Source organism: Protobothrops mucrosquamatus, unplaced genomic scaffold (assembly GCF_001527695.2).
Source record: "Protobothrops mucrosquamatus isolate PMUCROS unplaced genomic scaffold, P.Mucros_1.0 scaffold479, whole genome shotgun sequence".
NCBI classification, from domain to species: domain Eukaryota; kingdom Metazoa; phylum Chordata; class Lepidosauria; order Squamata; family Viperidae; genus Protobothrops; species Protobothrops mucrosquamatus.
Genome location: NW_015386799.1, coordinates 564,125 through 583,630, shown reverse-complemented (window position 1 = coordinate 583,630; position 19,506 = coordinate 564,125). Strand labels below are relative to the sequence as shown.

Genomic DNA, 19,506 nt, shown 5'->3' with positions numbered 1-19,506 from the left:
ACGGCACCCTGAGGAGGCCCACTCTGTGGGAGCGTACCGGTCTGAGGGAGGGGATCTGCGGCAGAAGGCGGTCTCGGAGATAACCGGGTCCTATGCCATGAAGCGCTTTAAAGGTGGTAACTAACACCTTAAAGCGCACCCGGAAGGCCACTGGCAACCAGTGCAGCTCGCGCAGTAGCGGTGTCACATGGGAGCGACGCACCCTTATAAAACAATAATAGAAAAGACAACTAATTTAACCTTTGAATAAGAAACAATCCATTCCTTAAAAAAGAATGTACAACCACCAGCAGCACATTCTCAGCCTAAGTTTAATATCATGAGATTCTCCACAATAGTCTTAGGCTAGGGAGTTTATCAGAGTGACAAAATGTGCATTATGATGTCATCATGAAGTTTTCATAATTTGCTCCTTGCTCCCCACTGCATTGCCTGCGCCTGCACGCTGCATTGCCTGCACGCTGGCTGAGGAATTCTGGGAGTTGAAGTCCACAAGTCATAAAAGGGCCAAATCTGAAGACCCCTGGTGTAGATCAACTAATTGGAATGTTAGTTTTCTATTCAGCTAGCAGGCCAGGAGAAGCATGAGATCCTGGCTTAATGAATGCAACCAGGACCACTAAAACTGCCATCGCAAAGTGGTGTGGTCACATGATGTTTCACCTAACGACTGTATCGCTTAGCAGTGAAAAATCTGGGCCTAATTAGTATTGTTAAGTAAGGGCTACCTGTATATACTTTTGAGTTCACTCTGGCATTTCATGAAGTCTCCTGCAATAGTGGACTGTGAAACAAGTATACAAGTAAATATATTTAAGATCATCTGAGTATGAATGACAGCTGAAGGGCATCCAATGGCGTGAGCTACTCAAGACTGATTCACGTTGGAAACCAAAATCTTACCTTTATTTTATTTAATTCAGTTTTTGGAATATCAAAACATACGCCCTTAAAACATAAAAGAGACAGAATATCAGTCATTGAAGAAATGCAAAACTCTAAAAAACAGGATACTTGCAATAACATACATGTTTCAAGCAACAGATTAGTCAAGCGACATCTACTGACCTAAGTTGTAATAGTTGACCCACACAGGAGGCCTGAATTGTAATTTACTCATAAATTATAAACAACCATTCAAGTCCAGGTTTTTTTCCATTTAAGTCCAAAACTCTTCTGGGTAAATGTCTATGAAGATTCTCAGTCATCCAAGTCATGGTGTCCAAAAGGTATTTTTTTCACGAGGCTAACTGGACTTTCTTGTTTTTCTTATTTATTTATTTATTTATTATTTATATTTATATCCCGCCCTTCTCCTTGCNGCGCGGCGGAAGGAAGGGAGATCAGGGATCACCCTGATCTCTGGGGGTAGTTCATTCCAGAGGGTGGGAGCTCCCACAGAGAAGGCCCTCCCCCTTGGGGTCGCCAGCCGGCACTGTCTGGCCGACGGTACCCTGAGGAGACCCACTCTGTGGGAGCGTACAGGTCGATGGGGGGTAATCTGCGGCAGGAGGCGGTCTCAAAGATATCCAGGTCCGATGCCATGGAGCGCTTTAAAGATGATGGTCAGCACCTTGAAGCGCACCCGGAAGGCCACCGGCAGCCAATGCAGCTCGCGCAGCAGCGGTGTCGTCGCTCCCAACACCGCCCGCGCGGCCGCATTTTGGACTAGCTGGAGCCTCCGGGTGCTCCTCAAGGGGAGCCCCATGTAGAGAGCATTGCAGTAGTCCAGGCGGGAGGTGACGAGGGCATGAGTGACTGTGCGCAGGGCGTCCCGGTCCAGAAAAGGTCGTAACTGGTAAATCAGGCGAACCTGATAGAACGCCCCCCTGGTCACGGCCGCCAACTGGTCATCCAGTGTCAGCCGTGGATCCAGGAGGACACCCAGATTGCGTACCCTATCCGAGGGAGCCAGACGTTTCGCTTCTCATCCAAGAAGCTTCTTCAGCTCTGACTGAATGGTGGGGAATGGCAGAATGCAAATGACCAGCTGTCTGCAAGGAGTATAAATCCTGCCATTCCCCACTATCCAGTCAGAAGCTTCTTGGATGAGAAGCAAACTGTCTTCAAAAAAAACCAAGTCCAGTTGCCTTGTGAAAAAAGCACCTTTGGGTCTTCTGGGTAAAATTATCTAGCTATATAAATCTTCCCCAATACCTTATCAACACTGTAATCTGACTTAAGTTTCACTCATTACAAGATTAGGCAGGAAAGAAAACAGTTACTAGAAGAAAATTGTTAAGTAATACCTATAACCCGTATAAGCAGGGGAAAAAAGTTTCTTACCATTTTTCCTTTGAGAAAACACATTCTGGATATTTTGTTGTCAATGTCCTCGCCTAATTGTTCTTTCAGGCCCCTCCAAGCGTAACCAGTGGCATGCATTTCTACCGAGCACTGAAGTATCATGGTCACATAACCCTTTGTTAAAAAAAAAAAATCAGTGATACACATTTATGATGAAGAGTACAATTATTAGTGCATACACAAACACAAAAATTACTAAAACTATTATTGATCAAAGAATGTTGAGAGATCTTCTAAACAATTTTTTCAGCCAAGCAGCGGGTGACCCGCTGAAAAATGGGATAACAGCAGGCCAGTGAGCAACATAATAATCAACAAAAAGGAAAATATATAGAACATAGACACATAAGGCTGGAAGGTACCTTGGAGGTCTTCTAGTCCAACCCCCTGCTCAAGACAGAAAACATTATACCATCCCAGTCAAATGGCTGTCCAATTATACATGTATATTATTACACGTTTGGACATGTCTAATGTACTAATGTATCTCTGAATCTACTTCATCAACAGCGTAAGGATAACACATGGATTAGTGATTGGTTAAATTTAACAAATAAGAATATACTTTCTCTTGAAGGATGGGATTTGTTATTTGGCTGGCAGGCATATTTAATATATGATAAAAAGGTGGATTCAAATTTCAAGGCTCATGTTTTAAGGAGTGCTTTATTACGAGTTTGGAAGAAATATTATTATAAATTAAATTATAAAATTCCCATATGGGCAGTTCCAGCACAGATAATAGAAGGGATATCTAGGGGAGTCAATTTGGATAAAGTTTCTTATAAAGAATTACTTCGTCCGTTTGGACAAAGTTGGCAACTCAAATCATTAACGGCTGCAAGATTATTAATTGCTCAATATTGGAAAATGAAAGGTTTACCTACTATAGAAGATTGGGTAGTTAAAGTCTCAAACTTAGCTGAAATGGCCAAGATTTCTGCTTATGTGAAGGATTACTCACAAGAAAGATATATATTGGTTTGGAGAAGATGGATTGATTATATTGAGTTGAAATATGGAACAAAAAAATATCATCTGGTTTTTGAATAAACTTCTGATTTTTAATATTTAAAATTATGTTAATATTATGGTATTTAATAATTGTATATTTGTTTTAAAAGAGAGTTAAAGGAAGTTATAGATTTGTTAGATTAATAGTTGATTAATGTTAGTTAGATTATGATTATTTTATTGTTAATCCTGTGATTGGCTCTGGGAAGTGAGGGGGGGGAGGGATGGAGGGTTGGGTTTGGGGGGAGGGGGGATTTATATTGTAAAATTTTATAAAATTTTCAATAAAAAAAAAAACAGCGTAAGGATAACAGTCAACTACTTTTAATTTACACTGGCTTTTACTTCATGAAACACATTTAATACTTCTTGAGACTGAAACCATTGATTTGTAATACAGGAAACCCCAGTTCTTAATTGTAGATTTCTTATACAATATTCATATTTTTATAATTTCTTAAAAACTCTTTAAAATACATTCAAAATCACAGGTTTTAGAGGCAAGGAAGGCATTTGGACCAAACAGGAAACATATGAAGCTTTAACTGACTATATTGCCATTTGGTTGTTTTGGCACATTCCTTGTAGTTTTTAAAAGTTTTTAAAGTATCATTAATAACTGATTAACTATCTTACTTTACTAAGTCAATTTTACATGAGAGCTAAGCTGAAATTTGAATTTCTTACCCTGTAGTGACTAAATGTATCTAAATGTCTTCACTGTAGAAAATAATTAAATAATTTCAGGAATTATTTACTGAACTTTGGAGACATCATGCTTTTTACTACTTTACACCAATTTACTAGCTACAGTTGTACTTGGATAGTTTAGAATAATCCATGTCCTGGTAGCATCCTGCCAATTGCCATCAAAGTCATCTTCCTTACTCTCCACGGTACCTAACCATGTACTGACTAAGCTTCTATATCCAGGAAGACTGGCGAGTCAAATCCTGAAAAGTGTTGGTATTGATCTAGATCAGGGGTAGGCAACCTTGGCTCTTTTATGACTCGTGGACTTCAACTCCCAGAATTCCTGAGCCAGCCATGCTGAGGGGAAAGGGAGAGGTTTCCATGCTGAGCCATGCTGGCTTAGGAATTGTGGGAGTTGAAGTCCACGAGTCATAAAAGAACCAAGGTTGCCTACCCTTGACCTAGATCAGTGGTTCTCAACCTTTTTAATGCCGCGACCCCCAACCGGTCATAAGTCAAGGACTAAACCAGTCGTAAGTCGAGGACTAAACCGGTCGTAAGTCGAGGACTACTCAACCGGTCGTAAGTCGAGGACTTTCCCTGCCCGGGAGCGCCACGCATGCGTGGTTCCGCCCCCTGCGCCGGCCGAGGCGTAGCTGGCAAGCGGCAGAGACGGAGCAGGCCGACCACCAGCTGGCCCAGCCCAAGGGAGGTAAGGTGCCCGCCGGAAAAGGGGAAAAAAATGGCGGACAGCCTTGCTTGGCGACCCGTGAAATGGTCGATCGACCCCAAATGGGGTCGCGACCCATAGGTTGAGAACCGCTGACTTAGATATTCAAAAGCACCAGTGGGGAAATCACTGCCAAAGGAGCAAAGGTTTATATTTTCTTAATTGTGATTATCAACTGTGCCTGTAAAGGCCTCTTTGAAAACATATATACAATGCATAAATTTTAAATGATTCCTCAGGTTAGATATTGCATTAGGAAAATCAGGATGTGGGTAAGTAACTATGAAACTCCGTGTATTTATTACCACATCAGAGTTGAGCAAAGAGCGCTGTTCAATGGATGTAGCTCCTGAGATATGAGCCAGGGCTGCAGCCAGAGCTTCCACGGCCCCTTTTTCTTCTATCAGCTGTTCAGCAGATTGTCTGAAGTAGTCAATGGCAGATGGAGGAACAGAATCCAACGATCTGAATGAAAATTTTTAAGAATCGGTATTTACAAAACCACTAAAATGAAGAACGAACCATTCGTACTTAATGAAATGTTCAAACAGAAACTAATGTACGGTGGTAGCAACATCCATATAGCACAGATGAAAAAAAAAAGGAGTGGGGCTTCTGTCATAAAGCTGCTTATCTCCCTTCAGATACTAACTTTTACTTAATATTTAGGATTAACATACCTGATTGCATCTTTACTGGAAGCTTTAATTATGTCTGTTGCTGTAGGAACACCTACACGTTTAAATGTAATGCCCTGAAAATAGAAGGCACGCTGTTTCACTGACAAAATCTGGACACAAAACTAGTCCTAAACATTTTAGTCAAAACAGTTAAAAAACTTGTACGCCTTTTTAAAAAAATTACAACACAGATGTCATAACTTCCATTAAGAAATTCCGAAATAATTACCGCTTTTTGTTCTACTTGTTTCAGCTGATAATCTTCCCTGCGCTGGTAGAAACAAATACAGAGCCCAGTCCGTCCAGCTCTGCCTGTGCGTCCAGAGCGATGAATATAAGACTCCACATCCTTTATAAAGAAACATTCATATGATATACATGTTGCGGGAAAAACCAACACTTTACTTACAAATCTATTATATAAATAAAAATGTAAATGTTTGTTCAAAATCTTAAATCTCCGAAAAGTTCTTCACCGATTGCTTTGAAATTTTGACACAACGTTGCATTCCAATACGCGCGTGTTTTATATATCTACTATTATATAGATGTCACACCTGTGACAGGTAAAAACATGCTTTTTTTGAAAAACAGTGCCATCTGTTGGACGTAAAAGCAACACATGCTACGATTTTACGATTCCATTTCAATGTTTCCGATTTACGATCCATTTACGATTTCCAAATTTCCAATTTTACGATTCCATTTCAATGTTTCCGATTGCATTGTTAAATTGAATTTTCATAGATTTCGATTTATTTTCATTTTGATTTAATTATTTCATGTGACATTGCGTTGGAATGGATGCACAGACAATGGAACAACAAAAATATTGTATACCCACAAGCATTGTGAAATTAAACATATTAGAAATGTGTGCTTTCTTTTTTCTTTCTTTTCCATTTAACCAGACTGACCCACAGCAACACATGGCCGGGTACAGCTAGTATAAAGAATATTATACTCTTTAAAATACAGCATTAATGAGAGCAGAAAGATGAAACGAAGCTATCTTTGTAAACCATGAATTGCCTCAACAGGAAATTATTTATATTGCCGTTGTGTGACGTTTATAGTGAGAGTTCAACAAATTTTAAGAATGTTTGAATAGATTAAAAAACAATCTTACTTAGAAATCACTTGAATAGTAAGATGATGTTTGAATAAATTTACACTATTATCGGTAGAATTCCTGAAGAATTATATTCATGGATATGCCTGGAGTAATAGCTGCTTTAATGACAATAATGGAATCCTTGTAAAACATTTGGAAACTGGCCCGCCCTCAGACCCCAATATCCTGATAGACAAGATAGCAAATTTTAGCTAGCAGTCTAAGAGACAGAATAAAGTTCAATTTTTGAAGAAATAAAAATAATTTTGCAACTTTCTCACTTCAACTGTGCCACATTTTCCAGTAGAAAAAGTAAAGCAACTCAAATATGTCACTTTAACTAAGCAACATTAAGAAGCACCTTTTGGTATAAAAAACTTTCCCCTCTGCCCAAAACCAGTTTTTTGTTTTTTGTTTTACCTTCGGTGGGGAACCCTGTATTACCAGATCAACTTCTGGAATATCTAAGCCACGGGCAGCCACATTAGTTGCAACCAGTACTTCAAACGCTCCATTACGAAAGCCTTTCAAAGTGACCTCTCTCTGTTTTTGTGGAATATCACCATGTAAAGATTGTGCGTCCTGCATACATTAAAAAAAAAGAAAGAGATCAAGAGAATTGTCCAAATAACAGGATTGATTCCCCCCAGTTCAACTGAAATGTCAAAATCTCTGCTTGACAGACTATATTAGAGGTACTCCAAATATTTTGAAGATTAAACTGCCTCAAGACAAGAACATTGCAGATAACATCATAAGACCACATCTTAGAATTAGAAAAGGCTCACCAGAAGTGTCCATATTTTCTTTCAACTAATCTCCAGGAAGTTATTCATTCCAGAGCAAAGCTTCCTTTCCCCTTGTCTTGGTCTCCTTTTGAATGGTACCTGCTTATGCCTCATCTACTCCATCGCTCATCTACTGCTGCCAATCTGGACCCAATTCCTGGCTGTCAAGTCTGCCTCTTTCCTTAATCCTGACCCCTTATCTCTCAAATGTGTGCAAAGACTTTTACTCCAATGTCTATGTCTGCCATCCCAGAATACCATAGAACAGCTGGACATCCACTTGGTGAAATTCCCCCCAAAAACACTTGGGGCATTTGGAAAATCAGAGACAAATGGTTAGACACATTATTAAAGAACTGAGGTATATTAAAATAAAGGGGAAATCAATACAATATGGAAATCTGTCACACGCCTCATTTTACTTGAACTCTATACATCAGGTTTTATATTCAAATATATTAGGTCACAAACTGAACAAAAACTATATATAAATGGAAATTGGGATTGATATTAAAGCTATCCTTTGGAAAAAAGATAAAAGCTTCAAGGGGGAGAAATCAAGCACGGAAGACATAAAGTCTCACTGAACAGCAGAAAAGTGAAGAATGTCAGATAAACAAGGAAAATTTGTGTTCAGAAATTTTTGAGGGATCAAGAGGTATTGCAGTTATGGATCACAAGTAATCTTATAATAAGAGCTTAAAAAAGAAAAAGAGAGGATCAACCAGTTTGTGAATTTGAAAGTATTTTGAAACAAAATTAATGAATATTCTCATATCTGAATAAGTTGTTAAACGCTCTCTGGTGTTCTATTCTTTTCTTTTTTTCCATACTTTTGTGTCACTCTACCTGTTTTATTGAGGCATTAAGGGCCAGTTCAGTTGCTTCTTTTTTTGTTTCACAAAATATTATGGTTCGTCCATGACTCCCGCTGTAGACTTGAATGACATCTCCAATCACTGCAGCTCTTTGGGACCAATGACATTCAATGGCCAAATGCTGTCAATGCAAAGCCATATTCATTAGCAATTAACAAAGAGAAATGGATGGGGATGACACACATAAAAATTGTGAAATTCCAATTGCACATCTCAACATTTTCTACTAGGTCCTGCAGACACCCTTTGAGAGGGGTGTGTACGCATTCATGTTTATGATTTCCATTCAGATATAGTAACAGTGTTAGTCTTATGCGGTTATAAAATGTTAATTTACCTCTACAGTTGTTGCAGTTTTTTTAGTCTTCTTTCCAATTAGATCAAATTGCTCATATTTGGATTTCATATATTTCTTTGCTACATTGTAAACCCACTGAGGGCACGTTGCAGAAAACAAGAGTGTCTGTGGATTATCTTCAGAATCTTAAACAAACAAATAACACATATCTTACAGACTTTTAGAAAATCATACGCATGCTCATAAAAGAGCAAAGCAATAAACATTTATATGATAATATCTAGAAATATACAACATTTTTTTTAAATCTGAATGCCCTGCTTTCAGTTTGCTTCATGCCATTTGAAAAACTAAACAGACTTCAGGTTTCAAACATTCCCCAAATGAGCAAAGGGGCATCCAAGGATTTGAATTCAGTGTTTTGTACATCTCTAATCACTGCTATGTAAAATATAATCAACAAAAGAACTCATCTCAGAATAAAGCGCAAACTGATTATTTGTGTGCTGTCATTATTGCCAAATATTTTCAAAGTATTTTTGGTTGGGCCAGCAAGAAGTAAGGGAAGCAATTATAATGCTTTTAGTATACAGGTGGTCCTTGCTTAACAGCCACTCATTCAAACTTGCAATTGCCTCTGAATAAGTGGTACTTATGAACAGTCCTCAAAGATTCTGGCTTGTTGCAGTGTCGCTGTTGCACTGGTCACTATTTGTGACATTTTTTGCCAGCTTCCTACAAGCAGTCAGTGGAGAACCAGTAGGGTCGCAAATGATGACATGATGTCCTTGCCTAAGAATGACATGGGAGTCTCTTAAAGCAGCGGTTCTCAACCTATGGGTCACGACCCCATTTGGGGTCGATCGACCATTTCACGGGGGTCACCAAGCAAGGCTGTCCGCCATTTTTTTCCCCTTTTCCGGCGGGTGCCTTACCTCCCTTGAGCTGAGCCAGCTGGTGGTCGGCCTGCTCCGTCTCTGCCGCTTGCCAGCTACACCTCGGCCGGCGCAGGGGGCGGAACCACGCATGCGCGGCGCTCCCGGGCAGGGAAAGTCCTCGACTTACGACCGGTTTAGTCCTCGACTTACAACCGGTTTAGTCCTCGACTTACGACCGGTTGGGGGTCGCGGCATTAAAAAGGTTGAGAACCACTGTCTTAAAGACTGCCAATTAGGAATCACTAGAACAGCTGTCATTAAGCATTTTCCAAACACATCGCTTAGTGATTTTAATTCTACTCCCAATTTTGCCTTTTGATAACCTGTATCCCATGTAGTAGTTTTTCATGTTCTCACTGCTCTTCGTTACAAAGCCAGATATTCTGATACAGGTTTTTAACTACATTCCATTTCTTTATATTCAGGCCTTATTATTTATTACAATTGGCCCCAAATTACATTTAACGCAAGAAGTTAAATTTGACATCGAATCAGTGATTGAATGGACCAACTCGTTTTCCTAGACGTGCACTTAATCCCTTACATATTCTCTGAGCATTAAAACCCAGGAACAGAAGATGCCAAAATGGAACAGATACATAGACAATATACTTACCTTTCTTATAAGAATTCACTAAGATTTCTTCTACTTGTTCAGCAAATCCCATATCCAACATCTGATCAACTTCATCCAAGACAACATGTCTCAATTTAGAAAAGTCCAATTTATTATTTTGGAGGTGATCTTTTATTCGACCGGGAGTCCCAACCAGGATGTCAATGCCATTTCTAATTAAATCCACTGGAAGGAATTTTAACATTTTATATATTAAACTTAATGTTTAACTCTAAGAATTATTATAAGGCCACTGTTCTGAAATCTGTCAGCATTACTTATTTATGACTTTGAACTATATTACTCTCCAAACAAGTTCCAACAATTTTCGTCTTCGTATGTTTAATACATATTCTAAATAATTTTACAAATATAAGAATCTAAAGCTACAATGAGCATTTACTTTAAATTAAGCACCACTCTAAAGTATCTAGAGCAGGGGTCTTCAAACTTGGCCTTTTTATGACTTGTGGACTTCAACTCCCAGAATTCCTCAGCCAGGCACGCTGGCTGACGAATTCTGGGAGCTGAAGTCCACAAGTCATAAAAGGGCCAAGTTTGAAGACCCCTGACCTAGAGCATCTCACTAAAATGTTCCTTCAAGTATGCAGAAGATTAAACTGATTTTTTTTAACTTTTTGATACTTTTTAATAGCACATTAAAATAACATTACAATTTCTTCACATTTCTGAATCCAACAAATGAACATGATGCATTACAATACTTTTTTAAAGTTTTATGGACCAATATTATAATGCTTTTTTTTTTTTAAATAATAGTTTTTAAAAAGGTATTTTTAAAAGACAACTTGTACTTTCTTACATTGTCCATTATACGCCGTTCCTCCATAAAAACAAGCCACAGTAAGTTTCTTTGTAATATCTTTGAAGTCTCTGGCAACCTGCATTGCCAATTCTCTGGTTGGAGTCAGAACTAGTACCTAATAATAAATAAACAATTATTTGTGGAATGTGGTACAGTTAGACAGCACTAAGAGAAAGTTGAATCGTTTCCCCCCCCTTTCCACCAAAAGTAATAAAGATGTAAGGCAAATAGATCTGCAGCCTACATGAGGAGAGCAGCATCACTATGTGCTTTTCATGTATAATTATATGAGTGATCAATGTATTTTTGTCCCCCTACTCCAGGTTGTAATTTTATCGTGACTTCATTACCTTTGGGGAACGGCCTCTTTTTCTTTCTTGTGGATCTCTATCAAGTTTTTCAATCAATGGAATAGCAAAGGAGAATGTTTTCCCTGTTCCTGTCCGAGCTTGGGCGATTACATCTTTGCCTTCAAGTATCGGCATGAAAGTCTTCACTTGTACTGGAAACAAGTAGGTGACGCCACGAGCTATGGAAGAATACGATTAGATTTTCTCTACAAAAATATATGCTTATCATGATCGGTCCTTAATTTTTCTGTAACAAAACTTAAAAAAAAAAAGAAAATACACTATAGAGACTATGCTAGAGTCATTTTTATTAAATACTTTACAAATTACTACACCCAGTCACATGGAGTACATCCAAGTCCAGCATTCTATCTAAAAGCAACATCATCTGCCAGATCTATGATTCAAATCTTCTTTTTCTTCCTAGAACAGTGTTTCTCAAGCTCAACAACTTTAGCATGTGCGGATTTCAACTTCCAGCCAACATAAAATTGAAGTCCACATATCTTAAAGTTGCTGAGACTGAGAATGATCTTGAACTCTAGAATGATTTTAAAAAAAATTCTGGAGACAATCTCCCTACAGAAATATGCAAGGTATCAATTGTAAAAAGATTTGGTGTTTGCAACAGGAAATTATAATCTCTCATTTTTAACCAAGCTATATATAGTTTGCATATCTAACTGAAATGTTGTATGTGCCACCAAATGTACTATTCCCCAACTTTTATCTCTGAGCTTTTCCAAAGAAGATGAAATGTATTCATGCCTTTACAGGATCTATAAGAATCATAGTCACCTCAGAATAAGCCAAAATTTGACCCCTTACTTCCAAAAGAAAAGAATGACTAACATAGTTAGCTGAAAACTAAAGATCTATGCAGATCTTTTTCAGACAGTAACTCATCAATGAAGTTAGGAATATTTCAATTATACTGATTCTCATCTGCTAACATCAAATCCTCTAGTGCAGAGGTCCCCAACCTTTTGGGCACCAGGGACTGGTTCCATGGAGAGAGCACATGGTTTTGTGTGCTGCCTGCATCCCACGGATGGGGCTTTGCTGGTTTGTGAGGCCCGGTTGCTGGCATGCTGTGGCCCGGTACAGGTCCATGGACCGGGGGTTGGGGACCCCTGCTCTAGTGCAGAGATTATCAGGCTACCAGATTTAGAAAATAAGTGTAAATTTGCTTCGGTTGAAAACATTCAATGGGTATACCTTTCAGAAGATCAACAGTTGCTTTAGAGATATCAAAATTGGCAAAAGCACCTTCCTTTTGTTCTGCTGTTAATTCCTGTTAATTTTTGTTTTAAACAAAAATAAAAGGCAGTTACAGAAAGTATAAGATTTTAATTCCCAAAAAGTATTTAAAGAACTGAAAGAAAAAAGCATTTACAGCACTCAATACCCACACTTTCAAATATTCCCAGGGGGGAAAAATTAAATGCAACTATTGTTATAATTTCTTTACAGAGTAATAATGCATGTATGCATGCATGTGTGTGTGTAAATAAATAACACAAGACATGCTAACAATGTTAAATACAAAATGCACCAAAGATAAACATCAGAAATACAAAGAGTAGGAAGAGGGATCTCGGAGTCGTAGTGAACAATCACTTAAATATGAGCCAGCAGTGTGCTGCAGCTGCCAAAAAAGCCAACACAGTGCTGGGCTGCATTAACAGAGGGATAGAATCAAGATCATGTGAAGTGTTAATACCACTTTACAATGCCTTAGTAAGGCCACACTTGGAATACTGCATCCAGTTTTGGTCACCACGATGTAAAAAAGATGCTGAGACTCTAGAAAGAGTACAGAGAAGAGCAACAAAGATGATTAGGGGACTGGAGGCTAAAACATATAAGGAATGGTTGCTGGAATTGGGTATGTCTAGTTTAACNTTATTATTATTATTATTATTATTATTATTATTATTATTATTATTATTATTATTATTATTATTATTATTAAATACTAATAATTGTATCGTGATATGTTCTGCCTGGTAGCATGCACCATATAGAATATGACAAAGGAACACTGCTAATTCTAAAAGGTTGTTTTCAGGTATTAATATACAGAGATCTATTATTTCATAGCTTTAGGATTTGATTACTGCCTATGTTTAACAAACATCTGAACCTGCCTGTTAAGTTGCATCACTGGTCTACTGAGCTTAGTATTGAAGATTCGCAGTTCCTTAACCATGTACGGAGTTGCTGGATCAAGGGGCTCTGCTCACCGTCACTCATGCCCTGATCCCCTCCAGGGCGAACTACTGTAATGTGCTCTGCCTGGGGCTGCCTTTGATGAGCCTGCAGAGGCTTCAGCTGGTACAAAATGCAGCGGTGCAGGCAGTTGTGTGTGCTCCCAGAAAGGCACACACTTCTGCTCTGCAAGCTGCACTGGCTGCCAGTCTGCTTCTGGGTCCAATTGAAAGTGCTGCTTCTGGCCTTTAAAACCCTTCATGGCACAGGGCAGGTTATCTAAGGAATTGCATCTTTCCAACTATATCTCCCATAACATCCGGTCCATCAGGAGATGCATACTCCAGGCCCTGTCTCCTAAGCCACAGGTCCCCAACCTTTTGGGCACTAGGGACCGGTTACGTGGAGAGAGGTTCTTCCGCGGACCGGAGGGGGTGTGGTTTTGTGTGCTGCCTGCATCCTGTAGATGGGGCTTTCCTTATTTGTGTGGCCCGGTTGCTGGCATGCTGCTGCCCGGTACTGGTCCACGGACCGGGGGTTGGGGACCCCTGTCCTAAGCAACTATGTTTGGCAAAATCCAGGAGATGGGTCTTTTCTGCCATGGTACCCACTCTGTGGAACATCATTCCCACCCTGAGATGAGATTGGACCCCTCCCTTAAAAAATGGTTATGTCAACCGGCTTAGGGGGTCTCACAGAAGATTTAATGAGGTGGTTAGATTACATATAACATCTATTCTCTCCCTAGCCTGTTTTTTTATTTAATATTATTTATGTTTTAATTTTAGAGTATTTTTGTAATTATTTTTTATGTTTTTATTGTATAACCACCCAAGAAAAGTCACATTTCAATGAGATGCACGGCAATAAATATGTCTTGTTGCAGTGTAGTCAGTCTTCATTTAGAGACCACTGGGAACAAGTAATGGCTACTTGGTCATTAGGTGAAGCAGTCACTAAGTGAAACCATAACTGTACTGATGATCTTACTTCAGCTTTTCTTTGCTTTACAGACCTGTAAAGGTCATTATCAAAGGATTGGTCACAAAGTTACTTTTTCATCATTTGTCATAATCAGTCACTAAAACAAGGACTACCTATATATTAGTAAACATCGTAAGAAAGTGGCTCTATGTCGCAATATTAACATACTATATTTGAAATCAGAGAATGAGATATGCAGCCTGATTCTATGCTAATTTATTCAAACCCCCAGTCTATAAAATCATGTTTTTATAATCTCAAAAATATTCAAATAGAAATGCACATAAAGATTACAGTAATGAGTCACCAGGATTACATTTTGCCCTGACATAGCTGTAAAATTTCTGTTCTTCTTCATAGTATTAACATTCTAAATAAAGGATATTTAGTACAGAGAATAAATAATCTTACCTGCTCTTGATCACTTTCACATTCTGTATGTGAATCTTCACTAGAATTATTCTCCTTTTTTGAGTGCTTTACCCCATTACTCATGTAAAATATTGAATTGCATTTTGCAATTGCATCTTCATTTTTATCAGCTATTTCTTTCTTTTTTTTCATTTTCTTTGGTTTTGGTGGCTCCAAGTCCAAATCCAATAATTCAGTCTCAACTAATGTATGCTTTTTCAGTTTCTTCTTTTCTGATTTATCTTTTTTATTCTTCTGTAAAGCAAGAACATTAAAGAAAAATATTCAAATTATTAGACATACTTTCTTCAAACCCCCCACAAATCACTTTCCAAATATTTATTACAACGTTAGGAATATAATTTTATACAGAAGAAACTAAGCAGATCGGAAATCGCTGCAACAAACATGTTGCTACATTATTAGGGTAGACAGGATGCATAAAATGGAAAATGTGTTTTGTTTGGGATCTGAAACAAACACTACAAATTGAATTACACACTAGCTAGACTCAAAGATGGTGGTTCTGGGTTTTGACTAAGACAAAACCTGTAAGGATCTTAGGGCAGGGCTTTTCAACCAGTGGTACGGGTACATGTGCTACATTGGCACCTGGCAGGTGGTACGGGACCATCCTAGAAAAGTGGTAGTGGGGGAGGGGAATGAGCTGAACCGGTGGCAGCACCGCACAAGCCTGAGCGAGAGACGGCTGGAGCTGCAGGGCTGTCAGGGCTCAGTGGAAGCGCCAGGATCAGTGCCACTTTCCAGCTGATCGGCGTTTCTTTGGGGCTGTCAGGGCTCAACGGAAGCGCCAAGATCAGCGCCAGGCTCCAGCTGGAGCTCGGCGCTGATCCTGGTGCTTCTGCTGAGCCCAGAAGAAGCGCCGATCAGCTGGAATGTTGCAGCATCTCCAGGGTCTTGTGATTTACATTCAGATGCTTGGCAACTGATTCATATTTATGACGGTCACAGTGTCCCAGGGTCATGTGAAGTGACCAAAAACCTGCTGCAACCACCCAGCAGATGGGGGGAATAAAAACCAAACATCCCCCCATCCCACCCCCGCTGCCAATCCTCAGCAGAAATGCTCACAACAATGAAAACCTCGGACAGGAGAAAGAGCACCGCCGGGCGGGCAGGCAGGTGTCTTGCTCGGGTGTGGCTTGGGGGGCACTTTTTCAGTGCCATTGTAACTTCGAACAGTCACTAAACAAACTGTTGTAAGTCGAGGACTACCCGTACTTTATCACTTTTTCCCCTTTTTTTGGTCAAGTTTTTGACACCTTGCTAGGCAACTGGTGGTACTCGGATGTTGCCATATCCTAAAAGTGGTACAATGGGTGAAAAGGTTGAAAAGTCCTGTCTTAGGGCACTGAGCAGGGCATGACTTGCACATCTCTTCCTTTTTGTGGCCTATGTTCTGACTTTCCCAGCCCTCTCTTACTTTTATGCTCCTCAGATCCTTTTTTTTATTACACCGTTCGCAGTAAACCTGAATTCAAGTATGGCACATCTAACTGGCCCAGGCAACCTGCAACCCTTGCCTTTCCTTTAGCAGTCAACCACCATGGCTGAATCCAAGCATGGTATACACAGCTCACCCTTCCTCTCCCATCTTCTTTTCCCTCATCTCTGCTGCTCCAATGGCCACTGCCCGGGTCCCCCAAATCCTACCCTGACACACATCTGCTTGGGACACGGGTGCTTTAAATTCATACCTAGACCAAATCCGTTTGTATCTGCTCTATGTCCAGATTATCCAGAACTGCCTGCTCTGTGCATTAAATGGTAATTAATGGTCCATCCACAAAATGTACTATTGCCCTAGACATGAAAGACGAGATTTAAAAAATGCATAACCCATCAGGTTTTAGAACAGCTATACTTCTACTAATTAAACAAATCACATTTTTCCATTTGGCATAGTTTTCATAATACAGCATTTTACAAGAACGGTTTTAATGCATATTTCAATATAGTGAAATATGCAATGCATCTAAGTGATGTTTATCAATTTATTATGTTCATTTTTGGGATTTCATTTTTTTTCTTTTTATTTCACTTGTTACTATAACTTAATAACTAATTTTATGTTATTTAATTTAAAAATATACAAGGCTGCCCAACTCAACACCAATCTGTGCACCTTACAGTAAAAACAGAAGAAGCACAAATTAAAAAAATAAGACATTCAAAGAAAAATGTTTTAAATTTTAAAAGGTTATTTTAATTGGCTTATGTACATTGTTTTCTCTATTTCTTTTTAAAAACTGCAATAGAATTATTAAAAATATAGGAAACAAAAGGAGTGATTTCTTCAAATTATTCTTTTGTTCATTGCCAAAACCAACAATAATCAATGTTTCAGGAATATGTTACTATTTTTAAGCAACCAAGTCTGACAATTAAAGCATTAAAATATATTCTCAAAGATGGATATTAAAAGTTTAAAACAATAAATTATCACAGTGCTATATATTTAAATGAGACAATTATATTTCCTTCACCCAGATATTCCTTTTACTCAAATGGCCTTCCAGATGTATTTTGATTCCAATTCTTGGAATCAATCCCCTAACAGACACCCAAAATATGGATGCAATTCTCAAGACAGGAAACTTTATACAGAGAGGAAAAAATTAGCCAGATGTAAAATGTTTAGAAATGCTGAAAATATTCAGAAAAAAAGTAGAAATATATAGAAATGGAAATGTACAGGATATTGTACAGGGCCTTTTACTAACTCTTCGTTTTCTATAACCAAAAAAAAGGTTTTCATTACAAATACCTTAGTTTATACATAAAATGATTGTATTTAATGCATTTATTGCCATGCATACTATTTATTTTACGTGCTGATCTACATAAACCTTGAAATTCTAAGCTCTCTTAAGTCTGTCAGTTTGACAAGTTGGCCACTACAAAGTCGGGTGAAATTAGCATTTAAATCAGGGGTCTTCAAACTCGGCCCTTTTTATGACTCGTGGACTTCAACTCCCAGAATTCCTCAGCCAGGCACGCTGGCTGAGGGATTCTGGGAGTTGAAGTCCACGAGTCAATAAAAGGGACGAGTTTGAAGACCCCCTGGGTTAGCGTTTTAAGAAAGCGGAGTGATGCGTTCCGGCCTTTCCGCTCCTCCTCCACGTGTTCGTACTTTTAGAACAAGGACGAAGGAAATAAACAAGCTTGTTAGATCTGCGCGCAGACGGCACGTGAAACCTGGCTCAGAAAACCTTTTTTGTGGGAAAGAAACGAGAGCAAAACACGAGCCCCTCGTCTTGGTACATCCGCCACTGGAGGTGGGGGAAGAATCCTTTGTTGTACAGCAGGGGTAGTCAACCTTGGCTCTTTTATGACTCGTGGACTTCAACTCCCAGAATTCCTGAGCCAGCTTAGCTGGCTCAGGAATTCTGGGAGTTGAAGTCCACGAGTCATAAAAGAGCCAAGGTTGACTACCCCTGTTGTACAGGAAGAAAGCCCAAGGCAGGGGACGAAAGACGCAAGCCCTCCGACCAGAAAGCACCCGCCGCCGCCCCCCCCAGCCCCGATCCCCCCCCCGCTTCCGGAGCCGGGCCAGGCCGACACGCAGCGAGCAGGCCGCTCGGCTCCCGGCGCAGCCGCGTCGTTTCCTGGTCCGCTGCCCCGCCTTCGGCCCCTCCTTCCCCGGCCGCTGCTGCAGCCGCTGCCGCCACGAGGCTGGCTGGCCCGCCGGCCTGGGCGCCTACCTTGCTCTTTTTGGGGCGGCCGCTGTGCGGGGCTGCCTCGGGCTCCGTGGGGGTCTCGGGCTCCATGTCGTCCTCGCTCTGGGACTCGAAGCGGGGGGCCGCGGGCATTTCCTGCGTCTTTTCCCCGCAGAGGTGATGGCAGAAGCGGCTACTCGAGGCCGAGGCCGGCGTGAAAGGAAAGAGCTCCGCCCCGCCGGCGCTGCGGAGGAAAAGGGGCGGGGCGCCGGGGAAAGCGCGCAGCCGCGCTGGGCGAGACGGCGGCCGGCAGCCCCGCAAAGCGCCTCGCCGGGGCTGCCGGTGCGGCGTCATCCGCACCCAGATGAAAGGCGAGCCGACAAGCCGCCGTGGCCCTCCGGGTTTCTGCGGCTGGAGGGCCGCCTCTGGAAGGGCCGCCTCTGGGTTGCAGCGGGGCTGCTTTCGGCGCGTCCCGAAGGGGACGTGGGGGGCGAGTGGATAGGAACTGGAAAACGTGCAGGAGGGAAAGAAAGAAGGGCAAGCCCTTCCCCGCAAGCTAGAAAGCGGAGGAGGCTTTGCAGAGTCGCTGCCAAGGTTTGCGCGGTCCGAGGTGAGAGAGAGAGGCTGGGAACCGGCTTACCCGGGGCTGGAGGCGTTTTGTCGGATGATTTTCTTTGGGAAGGGAGGGGGCACCTCGACGCTTGCGAAGAGGTTTTTTTTTTTATAGCTCTCCCACTGATCTATTGAAATTGAGGGAAGTTAGCCCAGAGAAGGAAATATTAAAAGGGCAGAAAAAATATATATTTTTCCTCAAAAGGATTTTTTAAAACCAAAAACCAACCCTGGCCTCATCCTTTTGCCCCAAGCAGGAGCCAGCCCTATACAAATGCAAATGTAAAACCATCAGGAAGGTTGGAGCCAGGAAACTCAAGAAGACAAACTCTTAAGAGTCATTAGCCCCATCCCCAGGGAAGCAGGAGATGACTTT

General features: G+C 40.6%; 1 protein-coding gene across 1 annotated transcript in view; it reads right to left on the bottom strand.

The window, feature by feature from the left end:
• Window positions 1–18,872, bottom strand: part of DDX21 (DExD-box helicase 21) — a 21,460-nt gene extending 2,588 nt beyond the window's left edge. The window contains exons 1-14 of the mRNA XM_015816665.2: window positions 18,564–18,872; window positions 14,839–15,093; window positions 12,451–12,526; window positions 11,233–11,411; window positions 10,880–10,997; window positions 10,057–10,242; window positions 8,542–8,687; window positions 8,176–8,325; window positions 6,959–7,120; window positions 5,654–5,773; window positions 5,425–5,498; window positions 5,050–5,209; window positions 2,287–2,421; window positions 904–948 (exon numbers count right to left, since the gene is read on the bottom strand). Coding sequence (XP_015672151.2) covers window positions 904–948; window positions 2,287–2,421; window positions 5,050–5,209; window positions 5,425–5,498; window positions 5,654–5,773; window positions 6,959–7,120; window positions 8,176–8,325; window positions 8,542–8,687; window positions 10,057–10,242; window positions 10,880–10,997; window positions 11,233–11,411; window positions 12,451–12,526; window positions 14,839–15,093; window positions 18,564–18,872 — 2,115 coding nt within the window. The remainder of the gene's footprint in view (window positions 1–903; window positions 949–2,286; window positions 2,422–5,049; window positions 5,210–5,424; window positions 5,499–5,653; window positions 5,774–6,958; window positions 7,121–8,175; window positions 8,326–8,541; window positions 8,688–10,056; window positions 10,243–10,879; window positions 10,998–11,232; window positions 11,412–12,450; window positions 12,527–14,838; window positions 15,094–18,563) is intronic.
• Window positions 18,873–19,506: the final 634 nt, after the last annotated feature.